Source organism: Stenella coeruleoalba, assembly GCF_951394435.1.
Source record: "Stenella coeruleoalba genome assembly, chromosome: 10".
Classification (NCBI taxonomy): Eukaryota; Metazoa; Chordata; class Mammalia; order Artiodactyla; family Delphinidae; genus Stenella; species Stenella coeruleoalba.
In genome coordinates, this window is record NC_137156.1 from 37,938,067 (window position 1) to 37,955,097 (window position 17,031).

The 17,031-nt window shown below is 38.9% G+C and overlaps 1 protein-coding gene across 3 annotated transcripts in view; it reads right to left on the minus strand.

The window, feature by feature from the left end:
* Nucleotides 1–17,031, minus strand: part of ZFAND3 (zinc finger AN1-type containing 3) — a 326,173-nt gene that overhangs the window by 297,298 nt on the left and 11,844 nt on the right. Inside the window, exon 1 of one of the 3 annotated variants that reach the window (XM_079932931.1) lies at nt 838–10,473. The exons of 1 other annotated variant lie outside the window; for it this stretch is intronic. In XM_079932931.1, coding sequence (XP_079789057.1) covers nt 838–854 — 17 coding nt within the window. In that variant the 5' untranslated portion in view covers nt 855–10,473. Of the gene's footprint in view, nt 1–837; nt 10,474–17,031 lie in introns of those variants that run through there. One more of the 3 variants, XM_079932932.1, reaches the window with a different exon arrangement.

Below are 17,031 nucleotides of genomic sequence, written 5' to 3' on the forward strand. Positions count from 1 at the left end.
GAAAAAGTCTCTTTCCATTAAGCTATTACTCAAAGAATTAAGTCTCATTTGGAGCCTCTCTTTGGAATAGGGACTATCATTACCCACCTTCATTACTGGAGTAAAATATTTACTCAAGACCATCCAGTTCCCTCTGTGCTGATTCTTCTATCACCCAACAAACTTCTAACCAATTACTGTTCCTCAAGTACCCTGAATTCACAAAAGGGATGCTCTGGACTGAGGCAAACATATAAAAGCATTACAGTCACAGATGAAGTACAGCCTAAAAAGCTTTTAATCAATTGGTTCCGTGCTTTATTAATGTAATTAATCTTCCTCTTATCTCTGGTTTTTCTAATCAACTGGTCTCTTACAAGTCTGGTTAGCATAATTACCTCCCCAAAAGTCTTAGGAAACCTTCAATATAAGTTTCTAGTTTGGGAAGCAAAGGACCAGGCCACAGACAGCAATGTCTCAAAAACAGACACCAAGATTTCTCTGCTGGCGCAGTGGTTAAGAATCCGCCTGCCAATACAGGGGACAGGGGTTCGATCCAGAGCAACTAAGCCTCTGTGCCACAACTACTCAGCCTGTGCTCTAGAGCCCGCGAGCCACAACTACTGAGCCCGTGTGCTACAACTACTGATGCCCACACACCTAGAGCCCATGCTCCACAACAAGAGAAGCCACCACAATGAGAAGCCTGCGCACCTCAATGAAGAGTAGCCCGCACTTGCCACAACTAAAGAAAGCCCATGCGCAGCAACAAAGACCCAATGCAGCCAAAAATAAATTAATTTTTTTTTAAGTAAGTGTAAATTTGTAATTTAAAGGAAAAAGAAAAGCAACACCAACCTTGTGAAGGTAACCATGCCTGAAGCAGCCAGCTGGTTTTCTCACCTGTAAAATTCCGATATCTGTCTTGCCCAAAACAGGCTTGTGAGGATAACTAAGAAAACATACATGAAAGCATTTTAAAAATAAAGTTCTACACAAGTGTAATATATTATTATGATTCCATGATGCTACTAACAACCTCTCAAAACCACCTGTGCTGCTGGACAAATAAGGAAAGAATTATTTAAACAGATCATTACCATAAAGGAATAAGGTCACTTAAGAGAACTTTCCAGTACAAACACCTGACCCACAGTGATTAGTGTTGACTCACAGATATCTCTATGAGTCAAGAACTACTATCCCCCATTTACAACAGGTCTTTTTGTCTCACCCACATTCAAGTACACAAAGTAATAGGGGAGACAGACACTGTTGAGTTTAATGGCTTATTGGCATTATTCTGGGAGTACTACTAAATACCTCTTGCAAATCCAATGTTCACAACACTACTACACAATTAAAAAGGCCCTAATTCAAGCAGTTATCACCAAGTAAATTATCTTGTCCATTTCAAACAGATTCCCCATGAAGATCAGCAGCAGCACCTAAGGCTTTATATCACGACCGACCTCATCGTGGTTTTGAAAATAAATTTCTCCTAATCCCTATAGCTACTCAACAGATTCAGCATAACTTTAAGATCATTCATTTCAGGCTATCATCAAAAAGTCTACAAACAATACATGCTGCAGAGGATGCGGAGAAAAGGGAACCCTCGTGTTGGTGGGAATGTAAATTGGTGTAGCCACTGTGGAAAACAGTACGGAGGTTCCTTAAAAAACTAAAAGTAGGGACCTCCCTGGTGGCACAGTGTTATGAATCCGCCTACCAGTGCAGGGGACATGGGTTCGAGCCCTGGTCCGGGAAGATCCCACATGTCACAGAGCAACTGAACCCGGGTGCCACAACTACTGAGGCTGCATTCTAGAGCCTGAGAGCCACAACTACTGAAGCCCATGCACCTAGAGACCATGCTCCGCAACAGAAGCTACCGCAATGAGAAGCCCGCGCACCGCAACAAAGAGCAGCCCCCACTTACTGCAACTAGAGAAAGCCCACGCACAGCAACAATGACCCAATGCAGCCAAAAATAAATTAATTAAAATAAATTTTACAAAATAAAATAAAAGTGCAACTACCGTATGATCCAGCAATTCCAATTCTCGCTATACAGTGGGAAAAAATGAAAACTTTAATTCGAAAAAATCCATGCACCCCAATGTTCATAGCAGCACTATTTATAGCTGCCAAGACATGGAAGCAACCCAAGTGCCCATCAACAGAAGACTGGCTTAAGAAGATGTGATATATATATACATATATATATTATATATATATAAAATATATATGTATATATGTAATGGAACATTACTCAGCCATAAAAAATATTGCCATTTACAGCAACATGAATGAACCTAGAGAATAAGTCAGAGAAAGACAAATAAATATATCATTTATATGTGGAATCTAAAAAATAATACAAATGAATCAATATACAAAACAGAACCAGACTCACAGACAGAAAACAAACTTACGTTACCAAGGGGAGGCGGGGGAAGGACAAATATGGGATTAACAGATATTTTATACTTAAAATAGATAACCAATAAGGATTTACTATATAGCACAGGGAATTATACCCAATACCTTATAATAACCCATAATGAACATAATCTGCAAAATAAACAAAAAAGATTATTCATTCAAATGGGAAATAGTACCATACTTGAAGACAGGGTCATCTGCAGAAAACTGAGACATACTTAAGAGTACAATTTCTCTCCCTCTCAAAAAAAAAAAAATTCTCTCCCTCTCTTTTTTTTAAAGTAGTGATTGAAGATGAAAAAATAAACTTTCTTCTAAAAATTTTAGTTTAAGCCTAAAATTCTAAGCTCAAAGTTTATAATCACCACATACCCTGTGGACAAAAGAAACAAAAAGAAAAAGGGGCTGATTAAAGTTTATCCCAAGGCCTTCATCATTCACTATTTACTGATTAGTTATAAGGTGCTCAGCACCATTATAAATTACAAAAGATACAAAAATGTATCCTTTATACAACCTTATAAAAACAGAAATCTGGTAAGAGGCAGGAAATGCATACTAATTCCCTTGACCAATTTTTCCAAGGGTCAACAAAGGCTCTTCTTTGTCCCACAAGCAATTCAACTGTACAAAAAAAATAAAAAATAAAGATGAAAATATTTAAACACTTGCTCTTCAACACAACAATGACCTACCTAAAACAAGAATTAACAAACTGTGGACATAAGTTACCTTTCATATCAGAATCTGAATACAAAATACCATTTAAAGCTCTTTTTTGATTCAGCAGGGCTCCCACAAAACACACATTTAAAAGCCAAGCCCAGCCAAAATCCTTGTAACATTTGGGAGGGAAAGTCTAAATTTCAAATGTTTAAATGGAAGAAAAGATGGCATGCTATATGTGAATAGAATGTGACAAATATTAAATGCAGTCCAGCTACTTGCATTTAACCTTCTATGTAAAGGAATTACCACTATTTTACCAAGTAGTTTAGAGTGGGAGTGCAGCATAGTGAGAGGAATACAAGCTCTGAGGAGTCAGGCCACTGATTTGCTATGCAAAATCTTGGAAAACTGACTAAGCTTCAATTTCCTTGTTTGTAAAACAGGAAACCACTATTTCACAACCACACAATTCCTATGAGGATTAGGAAAATAATACATATAAAGTGACAGTCATCCTGTAAATGGCAGCAACTGTTACTGCTTCCAGTATTAATGTATATTTGAGCTAACACCTTAAAAAAAAAAAAAAAGACTGAAAAAGAAATTAGAAAATACTCTGAGATGAAAACAATATACCAAAATTTACAGGATGCAGTTAAGGGAGTGCTTAGAGGGAAATTTATACCTGTCTATGCCTATATCAAAGAAGAAGAAAGATCTCAAATCAAACTAATCTTCCACCTTAAAACATGAGAAAAAGAGCAAATTAAATGTAAAGAAAGCAGAAGAAATGAAATAATAAAGCTGAACAGAAAGTAATGCTATAAAAAAAGAGAAAAACTATAAAGTAAGTGAAATTAAAAGTTGGTTCTTTGGGCTTCCCTGGTGGCGCAGTGGTTGAGACTCCGCCTACCAATGCAGAGGACACGGGTTTGTGCCCCAGTCCGGGAAGATCCCACATGCCGCGGAGCAGCTGGGCCCGTGAGCCATGGCCGCTGAGCCTGCGCGTCCGGAGCCTGTGCTCCGCAACGGGAGAGGCCACAACAGTGAGAGGCCCGCGTACCGCAAAAAAAAAAAAAAAAAAAAAAGTTGGTTCTTTGAAAACAATCAACAAAACTGACGAACTTGTAGCTGGCCTGACCAAGAAAAAACAGAGAGAAGACCCAAATTATTAAACTCAGGAATGAAAGACAGGACATCACAACCAATGCTACAGATAATTAAAAAGATATAAGGGAAGATGATTTTGATGAAAAGGATAAATTTCTAAAAAACACAAAGTACTAACACTCACAAGAAACATTAGAAAATCTGAATAGACCTACAAGTAGGGAGATGGAATTGGTAATTTTAAAACTTTCCACAAAGAAAAGCCCAAGCACAGATGGATTCACTGATGAATTTTAACAAATATTTAAAGAAGAATGAATACCAATTCTTCACACTCTTCCCAAAAAATGGAAGAGGGAACACATCCCAATTCATTCTATGAATTACCCTGATACCAAAACCAAATTCATTCTATGTATTACCCTGATACCAAAACCAGACAAAGATATCACAACAAAACAAAACTAGAAATCAAAATATCATATAGTCACAAAAATCCTCAGTAAAATACTAGCAAACCAAATCCAACAACAAATAAAAAGGATCATACACTAAGACCAAACAGGATTTATCCCAGGAATGCAAGGCTGGTTTAGCATCAGAAAATTAACCAAACTAATAGATCATGTAGTGAAAGATTAAAGGACAAAAAACCACATTACAGTCTGAATTATACACAGAAAAAGCATTTGACCAAATCCAATACCCCTTCATGAAAATAAATAAATAAACTCAACAAACTAAGGATACAAAGGAACTTCTTCATCCTGATGAAAGGGATTTACAAAAAAGCTAAAATCATCACCACTGCTAACGTCATTACTTAATGGTGCAAGACTAAAGCTTCCCCCATAAGATCCAGAACAAGACAAGGATGTCTGCTTTCATCATTTCTATTTAACCTTGTATTATAAAGATTGGGGGAAAAAAAGAAGTAAAACTATCCCTATTTGCAGATGACATGATCTCGTATATAGAAACATCCTAAGGAATTAACTAAAAAATTACTGGAGCTAAGAAGTTCAGCAAGTTTGCAGGATACAAGAATACACAAAAATCAATTGTATTTCTATATGCTATCACCGCACAATCTGAAACTGAGTATCAAAACAAATAAAATAGGTATACATTTAACAAAGGAGTGCAAGCCTTCTACACCGAAAACTATAAAACATTGTTAAAAGAAACTGAAGACATAGGACTTCCCAGGTGGTCCAGTGGTTAAGACTCTGCCTTCCAATGGAGGGAGCATGGGTTCAATCCCTGGTCAGGGAACTAAGATCCCACATGACATGTGGTGCGGCCAAAAAAAAAAGTAAAAGAAATTGAAGACACAGATAAATGAAAAGATATCCCAACATTCAAGTGTAGGAAGACTAAATACTGTTAACATGGCAACAGTCCCCAAATTAACCTAAGAGATGCAATGCAATCCCTTATCAAATTCCTAGCTGGTTTTGCAGAAACTGACAAGCTGATCCTAAAATTCATATGGAAATGCAAAGGACCCAAAATACGCAAAACAATCTTGATAAAGAAGAACGAAGTTGGAGGAATCACACTTTCTGATTTCAAAACTTACTAGAAAATAAGTATTCAAGACAGTGGGATATAGGCATCAATGGAATAAAACTGTGAGTCCACAAGTAAACTTTTACATTTATGGTTAACTGATTTTTGACAAGGGTGCCAAGACAATTCAATGGGGAAAGAATAGTTTTTTCAACAAATTGTGTGGGGGCAATCAGATTACCCACATGCAAAAGAATAAAGGAGGAACCCTGTCTCACACTATATACAAAAATTAACTCAAAATGGATCAACAATTTAAACAGCTAAGACTTCAAAACATAATTTTAATGATACAACATAGTTGTAAATCTTCATGATCTTGGATCAGGCAACATTTTCTTAGATATGACATCAAAAACACAAGCAACCAAAAAAAAGAAGATGAATTGGACTTCATGAGAATTAAAAACTTCTGCACCTAAAAGGACACTATCTCAAAAAAAGTGAAAAACCACCTACAGAATGGGAGAAAGTATATGTAAATCATATATCTGATAAGGGACTAGTAACCAAAATATATACCAATAAAAAAAGGTTTATAACTCAACAATAAAAGCACATAACCCAATTTAAAAATGGACAAAGGACTGAACAAGCATTTCTCCAAGGAAGATATACAAATGGCCAAGAGGCATATGAAAAGATGTTCAACATCATTAGTCATTAGCAAAAGCAAATCGAAACCACAATGAGATGCTACTTCATACCCACTACGATGGCTCTAATCAAAAAGATGGGCAAGGATATGGAGACACTGGAACCCTCATACGTTGCTGGTGGAAATATAAAATGGTGCAGCCACTCTGGAAAACAATATGGCAGTTACTCAAAAAGTTAAACATCGAATTACCGTATCACCCAGCTTCCCCTCCTAGGTATATATCCAAGAGGGTTGAAAACAGGTGTTCAAACAAAAACTTGTACACAAATGTTCATGGCATTATTCATACTAGCCAAAAAGTGATAACAACCCACAATGTCCATCAACTGATGAGTGGATAAACAAAATGTGGTATACCGGGACTTCCCTGGTGGTGCAGTGGTTGGGAATCCGCCTGCCAATGCAGGGGACACGGGTTCGAGCCCTGGTCCAGGAAGATCCCACATGCCGTGGGGCAGCTAAGCCCGTGCGCCACAACTACTGAGCCTGCGCTCTGGAGCCCACGAGCCACAACTACAGAGCCCGCAGGCCACAACTACTGAGGTCTGCACGCCTAGAGCCCGCCCACCACAACGAAGAGTAGCCTCCGCTCTCCACAACTAGAGAAAGCCCACGCACAGCAACAAAGACCCAACGCAGCCAAAAACAAATTAATTAATTAACAAAAAAAAAAATGTGGTACACCCATACAAAGGAATATTATTCAACCGTAAAAAGAAATGAAGTACTAATACATGCTACAACACAGATGAACCTTAAAACCATTCTACTAAGTGAAAGGCGGCAGACACAAAACGCCACATATTTTATGATTCCATTTATATAAAATGTTCAGAACTGGCAAATCAATAAAAACAGAGAGTTAGATTTGTGACTGCCAGAGGGAAAGAGCAATGTGGAGTAACTGCTAATGGGTACATGATTTCTTTTTGAGGTAAAAATTTTCTGGAGCTTGATGGTGGTGACAGCTGCACAACTTTCTGAATATACTAAAAATCACTAAATTGTACACTTTTAAAGGATGAATTTTAAGGTATGTGAATTGTACTTTCTATGTTCAATAATGTAATATTAAGGCCATATTCAAAAATTTTCAATCTCTTAACTAGAAAATGATAATCCCAAGGTTTTAGCTGAAACAAATAGCAGCAGCAGCACTTCAAACATGCATGAAATTCTGAGTCAGGAGATCAAGCACCACCTTTCTAATCTTTCTGGGTTAAAATACTGCAAGTTGTCCTTGTCTGCAGATCCAGCCAATGCCCTGGACCTTCTTGTCAGTCTCCATGTTGTAAAGCAGCAGGGAGTCAAAACAGCTTCAGGCTGGGTATTCCAAAATCCAGCAACAGCAAGTTGCCAATACACTTATGAGACTATTAAACCAAAACCATATAATTTTAAACAAATTTAAAGTTTATCTTTGTGTATTTAACCATTAACACATATTTAACATTAACGTATTTACCATTAACACAAAAGTATACAATTGTACTTTAATAAGAGCTCATCTAAAAATTCAAATGATCCAACTGTCCTTGATCACAGAATTCAAATGCTGAAATGCTTAAAATTCCTTAAAGTCATAACATAGCAGTCACATAGCTAAATAAACAGAAGACTTTATAGAACATAACATGCAGCAAAATAATATTTTCACAATACCTGAAAAATGCAGTTTGACCTTAACTCTCAATCACACTACGTATGGACTAATATGTACTCTCTTCTGTGTCATACTGACACACAACCATAATAATGAGTAAAACAGCACAAATCAGTATCGGCCAAGAAGTGTGTGCCCTCACATTACTTCAGATCTCACTTAATTTTTCCTAAATATATACTGAACTTTATTTTTAAGAAACAAATTTTACCACCTCCCACATGATCAGTTTCTTTCTATGCCATCCCAACCTATGGGCAGGAGGTAGGGGGGAATAGAGAGAATATATCTATCTATTGTCTTCAGCAACATAGATGCACTTCAAAAATATAACATGCAATTGGAAAGACTTCAGAAAAGACATCTAAATATTTATAGGGATGGAAGTGCAGACTAAACAGACTTCTTTCTAGAAAACCCAAAGCTGAGAAAGGAGGATTAAATCTATAAAATTAAGTAAAATATCAAGACAAATGAGGTGAGTGCAATCTTGTCCACCAGAAACTAAAGGACCTAAGAACAAGGTACCTCTTAAAATCTAAGATGTTGGAAGTTCAAGCTTTGGTTTTTTTAGAAATATAACCTAGAGTAGGAACCAAGATGGTGGAGTAGAAGGACGTGCTCTCACTCCCACTTGCAAGAACACCACAATCACAACTAGCTGCTGGAAAATCATTTACAGGAAGACACTGAAACTCACCAAAAAAGATACCCCACATCCAAAGAAAAATGAGAAGCCACAATGAGACGGTAGGAGGGGTGCAATCACAGTAAAATCAAATCCCATAACTGCTGAGTGGGTGACTCACAACACTTATACCACAGAAGTCCACCCACTGGAGTGAAGGTTCGGAGGCCCATGTCAGGTTCCCAACCTGGGGATTCGGCAATGAGACGAGGAATTCCTAAAGAATCAGATTTTGAAGGCTAGTGGGATTTGACTGCAGGACTTCGACAGAACTCGGGGAAACAGAGACTCCACTCCTGGAGGGCAAACACAAAGTAGTGTGCGCATCAGGAACCATGGGAAGGAGCATGACCCCAGGGGAGACTGAACCACACCTACCTGCTAGTGTTGGAGGGTCTCCTGCAGAGGCGTCGGGAGGGAGGGGGCGGGGTTGTAGCTCACCGTGGGGACAAGGACACTGGCGGCAGAAGTTCTGGGAAGTACTCCTTGGCGTGAGCCCTCCCAGAGTCCGCCATTAGCCCCACCAAAGAGCCCAAGTAGGCTCCAGTGTTGGGTTGCCTCAGGTCAAACAACCAACAGGGAGGGAACCCAACCCCACCCATCAGCAGGGAAGAGGATTAAAGTTTTACTGAGCTGGCCCACCAGAGAAACAGCCAGCACTACCCACCACCAGTCCCTCCCATCAGGGAACTTGCACAAGCCTCTTAGATAGCCTCATCCACCAGAGAGCAGACAGCAGAAGCAAGAAGAACTACAATTGTGCAGCCTGCTGAACAAAAACCATATTCACATAAAGACAGACAAGATGAAAAGACAGAGAGGGCTATGTACCAGATGAAGGAACAAGATAAAACCCAGAAAAACAACTAAATGAAGTGGAGATAGACAATCTTCCAGAAAAAGAATTCAGAATAATGATAGTGAAAAGATGCAGGACCTCGGAAAAAGAATGGAGGCAAAGATCGAGAAGATGCAAAAATATATTTAACAAACACCTAGGAGAATTAAAGAACAAACAAACAGAGATGAACAATACAATAACTGAAATGAAAACTACACTAGAAGGAATCCATAGCAGAAAAACTGAGGCAAAAAGCAGATAAGTGACCTGGAAGACAGAATGGTGGAATTCACTGCTGCAGAACAGAATAAAGAAAAAAGAATGAAAACAAATGAAGACAGCCTAAGAGACCTCTGGGAAAACATTAAACACAACATTCGCATTACAGGGGTCCCAGAAGGAGAAGAGAGAAAGAAAGGACCCAAGAAAATACTTGAAGAGATTACAGTCGAGAACTTCCCTAACATGGGAGAGGAAATAGCCACTCAAGTCCAGGAAGCACAGAGAGTCCCATACAGGATAAACACAAGGAGAAACATGCCGAGACACACAGTAATCAAACTGGCAAAAATTAAAGACAAAGAAAAATTACTGAAAGCAGCAAGGGAAAAACGACAAATAACATACAAGGAAACTCGCATAAGGTTAACAGCTGATTTCTCAGCAGAAACTCTATAAGCCAGAAGGGAGTGGCATGATATACTTAAAATGATGAAAGGAAAGAACCTACAACCAAGATTACTCTATCCAGCCAGGATCTCATTCAGATTCCATGGAGAAATCAAAAGCTTTACAGACAAACAAAAGCTAAGAGAATTTAGCACCACCAAACCAGCTCTACAACAAATACTAAAGGAACTTCTCTAAGTGGGAAACACAAGAGAAGAAAAGGACCTACAAAAACAAACCCAAAACAATTCAGAAAATGGTCATAGGAACATACATATCAATAATTACCTTAAACGTGAATAGATTAAATGCCTCAAGCAAAAGACACAGACTGGCTGAATGGATACAAAAACAAGACCCATCTACATGCTGTCTACAAGAGACCCATTTCAGACCTAGGGACACATACAGACTGAAAGCAAGGGAATGCAAAAAGATATTCCATGCCAATGGAAATCAAAAGAAAGCTAGAGTAGCAACACTCATATCAGATAAAACAGACTTTAAAATAAAGAATGTTACAAGCGACAAAGGAAGGACACTACATAATGATCAAGGGATCAATCCAAGAAAAAGATATAACAATTATAAATATATATGCACCCAACACAGGAGCACCTCAATACGTAAGGCAACTGCTAACAAGTATAAAAGAGGAAATTGACAGTAACACAATAATAGTGGCGGGGGGGGGGGGGGGGGCTTCCCTGGTGGAGCAGTGGTTGAGAGTCTGCCTGCCGATGCAGGGGACACGGGTTCGTGCCCTGGTCCGGGAAGCTCCAACGTGCCACAGAGCGGCTGGGCCCCTGAGCCATGGCCGCTGAGCCTCCGCATCAGAGCCTGTGCTCCGCAATGGGAGAGGCCACAACAGTGAGAGGCCCACGTACCACAAAAAATAAAATAAAAAGAAATAAAAAAGAAAATTACAGACCAATATCACTGATGAATATAGATGCAAAAATCCTCAAAAAAATACTAGCAAACAGAATCCAACAACACATTAAAAGGATCATACACCATGATCAAGTGGGATTTATCCCAGGGATGCAAGGAATCTTCAATATACGGAAATCAATCAATGTTAAACACCATATTAACAAACTGAAGAAGAACCATATGATCATCTCAACAGATGCAGAAAAAGCTTTTGACAAAATTCGACACCCATTTATGATAAAAACTCTCCAGAAAGTGGGCATAGAGGGAACCTACCTCAACATAACAAAGGCCATATATGACAAACCCACAGCAAACATCATTCTCAACGGTGAAAATCTGAAAGCATTTCCTCTAAGATGAGGAACAAGACAAAGATGTCCACTCTCACCACTATCATTCAACATAGTTTTGGAAGTCCTACCATCGCAATCAGAGAAGAAAAAGAAAAAAAAGGAATACATATTGGAAAAAGAAGAAGTAAAACTGTCACTGTTTGCAGATGACATGATACTATACATAGAGAATCCTAAAGATGCCACCAGAAAACTACTAGAGCTAATCAATGAATTTGGTAAAGCAGTAGGATACAAAATTAATGCACAGAAATCTCTTGCATTCCTATACACTAATGATGAAAAATCTGAAAGAGAAATTAAGGAAACACTCCCATTTACCACTGCAACAAAAAGAATAAAATACCTAGGAATAAACCTACCTAAGGAGACAAAAGATCTGTATGCAGAAAACTATAAGACACTGTTGAAAGAAATTGAAGATGATACCAACAGATGGAGATACACCATTTTCTTGGATTGGAAGAATCAATATTGTGAAAATGACTATACTATCCAAAGCAATCTACAGATTCAATGCAATCCCTATCAAATTACCAATGGCATTTTTTACAGAACTAGAACAGGAAATGTTAAAATTTGTACGGAGACACAAAAGACACAAAACAGTCTTGAGGGAAAAAAACAGAGCTGGAGGAATCAGACTCCCTGACTTCAGACAATACTACAAAGCTACAGTAATCAAGACAATAAGGTACTGGCACAAAAACAGAAATACAGATCAATGGAACGGGACAGAAAGCCCAGAGATAAACCCATGCACCTAAGATCAACTAATCTATGACAAAGGAGGCAAGGATATACAATGGAGAAAAGACAGTCTCTTCAATAAGTCATGCTGGGAAAACTGGACAGCTATATGTAAAAGAATGAAATTAGAACACTCCCTAACACCATACACAAAAATAAACTCAAAATGGATTAGAGACTTAAATATAAGACTGGGCACTATAAAACTCTTAGAGGAAAACATAGGAAGAACATTCTTTGACATAAATCACAGCAAGATCTTTTTTGATTCACCTCCTAGAGTAATGGAAATAAAACCAAAAATAAACAAATGGGACCTAATGAAACTTAAAAGCTTTTGCACAGCAAAGGAAACCATAAACAAGACGAAAAGACAATCCTCAGAATGGGAGAAAATATTTGCAAATGGATCAACGAACAAAGGATTAATCTCCAAAATACATAAACAGCTCATGCAGCTCAATATTAAAAAAACAACTCAATGTAAAAATGGGCAGAAGACCTAAATAGACATTTCTCCCAAGAGGACATACAGATGCCCAAGAGGCACATGAAAAGCTGCTCAACATCACTAATTGTTAAAGAAATGCAAATCAAAACTACAATGAGGTACCACCTCACACTGGTTAGAATGGGCAGCATCAGAAAATCTACAAACAAATGCTGGAGAGGATGTGGAGAAAAGGGAACCCTCTTGTACTGTTGGTGGGAATGTAAACTGATACAGTCACTATGAAGAACAGTATGGAGGTTCCTTAAAAAACTAAAAATTGAATTACCATATGACCCAGCAATCCCACTACTGGGCATATACCCAGAGAAAACCATAATTCAAAAAGACACATGCACCACAATGTTCATTGCAACACTGTTTACAATAGCCAGGTCATGGAAGCAACCTAAATGCCCATCAACAGACGAATGCATAAAGAAGATGTGGTACATGTATACAATGGAATATTACTCAGCCATAAAAAGGAATGAAATTGGGTCATTTGTAGAGACGTGGTGCATCTAGAGACTGTCATACAGAGTGAAGTCAGTCAGAAAGAGAAAAACAAATATCGTATATTAACGCATATATGTGGAACCTAGAAAATGGCAGAGATGAACCGGTTTGCAGAACAGAAATTGAGACACAGAAGTAGAGAAAATACGTATGGACACCAAGGGGGGAAAGCAGCAGCGGGGTGAGGGTGGTGGTGTGATGAATTGGGAGATTGGGATTGACATGTATACACTGATGTGTATAAAATGGATGACTAATACAAACCTGCTGTATAAAAAAAAATAAATTAAATTTTTTAAAAAATAGACAATGTCATGGGGTAAGGAAGTTAATTATCTAAAGTTCAGCATAGCTTTAATTTCTTTTCTTCCAAGTAAAATTCTATTTTATTTATTTCAAAATGTTATTATAGTATGTTAATTTTTGTTCTATCTAACCTTTTATCTGCAAATAAATAGTCTATGTCTAGAATAAAGCTAATAAAAATTTTAATTTAATTTAAAAAATAATAAAAGATACAAAAAAGCAACAATAAACAAGTGGGACTACATCAAATTAAAAGGCTTCTTCTGCACAGCAAAGGAAACCTTTAACAAAATGAAAAGGCAGGGCTTCCCTGGTGGCACAGTGGTTGAAAGTCTGCCTGCCGATGCAGGGGACACGGGTTCGTGCCCCGGTCCAGAAAGATCCCACATGCCGTGGAGCGGCTGGGCCCGTGAGCCATGGTCGCTGAGCCTGCGTGTCCGGAGCCTGTGCTCTGCAACGGGAGAGGCCACAACAGTGTGAGGCCCGCATACCACAAAAAAATAAAAAATTTAAAAAATGACAAGGCAATCTACAAATGGGAGAAAATATCTGCAAATCATATATCTGATAAGGGGTTAACATTCAAAATATATAGAGAACTCATAACTCACTATCAAAAAAACAATCCAATTAAAAATGGGCAGATCTGAACATTTTTCCAAAGAAAACATACAGATGGCCAACAGGTACATAAAAAGATGCTCCACATCACTAATCACCAGGGAAATGCAACTCAAAACCACGATGAGATATCACTGCACACCATTAAGAACTGCTATTTTATCACAAAGACAAGAAATATCAAATGTTGGCAAGGACATGGAGAAAAGGGAACCCTTGCGCACTGTTGGTGGGAATGTAAATTGGTGTAGCTGCTATGGAAAACAGCATGGAGGTTCCTCAAAATATTAAAAAATTGATCTACCATATGATCCATTAGAGAATGAAAACACTAATTCAGAAAGATATATGCACCCCATGTTCACTGCAACATTATTTACAATAGCCAAGCCATAGAAACAACCTAGATGTCCATCAATGGAGGAATGAACAAAGAAAACGCAGGGTGTATATATATGTATATATATACACACACATATATACATACAATGAAATATTATTTGGCCATTAAAAAGAATGTAATCCTGCCACTTGCAACAACATGGATGGACCTTGAGGGCATTAGGCTAAGTGAAAATAAGTCAGAGAGATAAAGACAAATGGTATATGATCTTACTTTTATGTGGAATCTTTAGGGAAAGAAAGGTCGCATATAGAAAACAGATTGGTGGTTGGTGGTGGCAGGAGGTGGGGGGGTGAAATGAGTGAGGAGGTCAAAAGGTGCAAACTTCCAGTTATAAAATGAATGTCATGGGACTGTATTGTACAGCATGGTGACTATAGTTAATAATACTGTATTACATATTTGAAAGTTGCTCAGAGAGTAGACCTTAAAAGTTCTCATCACAAGGAAAAAGAAATTTTTTTTTTTAAAGTTGCTTGGCAAAGTTCTTCAGAATTTCACCTATTTTTATTTTTTGGCTGCATTGGGTCTTCGTTGCTGCACACGGGCTTTCTCTAGTTGCGGCTAGCGGAGGCTACTCTTCATTGTGGTGCATGGGCTTCTCACTGCTGTGGCTTCTCGTTGCGGAGCACAGGCTCTAGGCGCCCAGGCTTCAGTAGTTGTGGCACACGGGCACATTAGTTGTGGCTTGCGGGCTCTAGAGCACAGGCTCAGTAGTTGTGGTGCACAGGCTTAGCTGCTCCACAGCATGGTATCTTCCCGAACCAGAGATAGAACTTGTGTCCCCTGCAATGGCAGGCAGATTCTTAACCAATGCACCACCAGGGAAGTCCTGAAAAAAATTTTTGTAACTACGTATGGTGATGGATGTTAACTAGATGTTTTGTGGTGATCATTCTGCAATACCTACAAATATCAACTCGTTACGTTGTACACCTGAAACTAATATGATGTATCAACTATACCTCAATTTAAAAATACAATTCAAGTACACTGACATGCTATCTAATTCATCAAAATGTACACTCAACCGTTCTAAAACTAATCATCTCTTTCCCACAACATGCTCATCATCTTCCAGATGGAATCACTTCAACTTAAGAACTTCCAAAGTATAAACCTTCTTCTACCAAACCAAACTTCACACACCAGTGACAGATGGCATTAGTGCCTGCTTCTACAGTTTCACGATGGACTTAGAAATAAATGGATTCACAAACAACCTTTCAAAAGCTCACTAGTGTGTAGGCAGAACTTATATACCCACCATATGTGACTGACCATCTTTCACCCAGTTGCCCATGTCAGAAATCTTGCTGCCTCTCTTTTCCTTTCCACCCCCCAACCCCATCCCCCATCCAGTCTGTCTCTGCTCTTACGCTCAAGCCCTCCTCTGCAGTCCCCACTGTCCCAGTGCTATGGAGTGAAATGTTTGTGCTCCCCCACCGGAATTCACATGTTGAATCCTAATGCCCAGTGTGATGGTATCTGGAGGTGAGGCCTTTGGGAAGCAATTAGATCGTGAGGGCTCTGCTTAGATCATGGGATTAGTACTGTTGTAAAAGAGGCTAGAGAGAGGTCTCTCATCCCTTCCACCATGTAAGGTTACAATGAGAAGACAGCATCAATGAGGAAGCTGGCTCTCCTCAGACACCAAAGCCGCCGGAGCCACGATCTTGGACTTCCAGCCTCCAGAACTGCGAGAAACAAATTTCTGTTGTTTATAAGCCACCAGTCTATGGTATTTTGTTGTTACAGCCCCAACGGACTAAACTACCCAGGTTTCAGCCTCCATTCATTCTCAGCTCTCCTACTACAGCATTCACTCAGGGTTGCTTTATCTAGGGTTCACAGACTCTCTAATCCACATATAGAAATGCATTTAGATCTAACTGGTTTCCTTTGTAATCCTAAGTAATTTATTCTATGCATTGTCCTGAAAAGGGGGCTGCAGTCTTCACCAGACTGCCAAAGACATCCACGGCCCAAAAAGGTTTATGGGCTCTAACTGGACTCTGCTTCCATGCTTATATCCTCCAACTCTCCTCCACACTGCTGCCAAGGTAAAGTTTTTGAAATATAAATATCATCTGTCATCCATACTTAAATCCTTAAATGGTACCAACTGCTTCCAGGTAAAATCTTAACTCAACCATCCAACAATCAAGTAGGTTCATGACTGGCCCCTGCTCATCCCCCCAGCTTCATCTTGCCTCCCGCCACAAATTCAGCTAACATCCTGAGTTGAATCTGCAATTCCCTGAATTCAGCAAGCTTTCTCACTCCTCTCTGCCTTTGCATAAGCCGTTCCCCCTGCTTGGAAAGCCCTTCCTCACCACCTCCACATGGT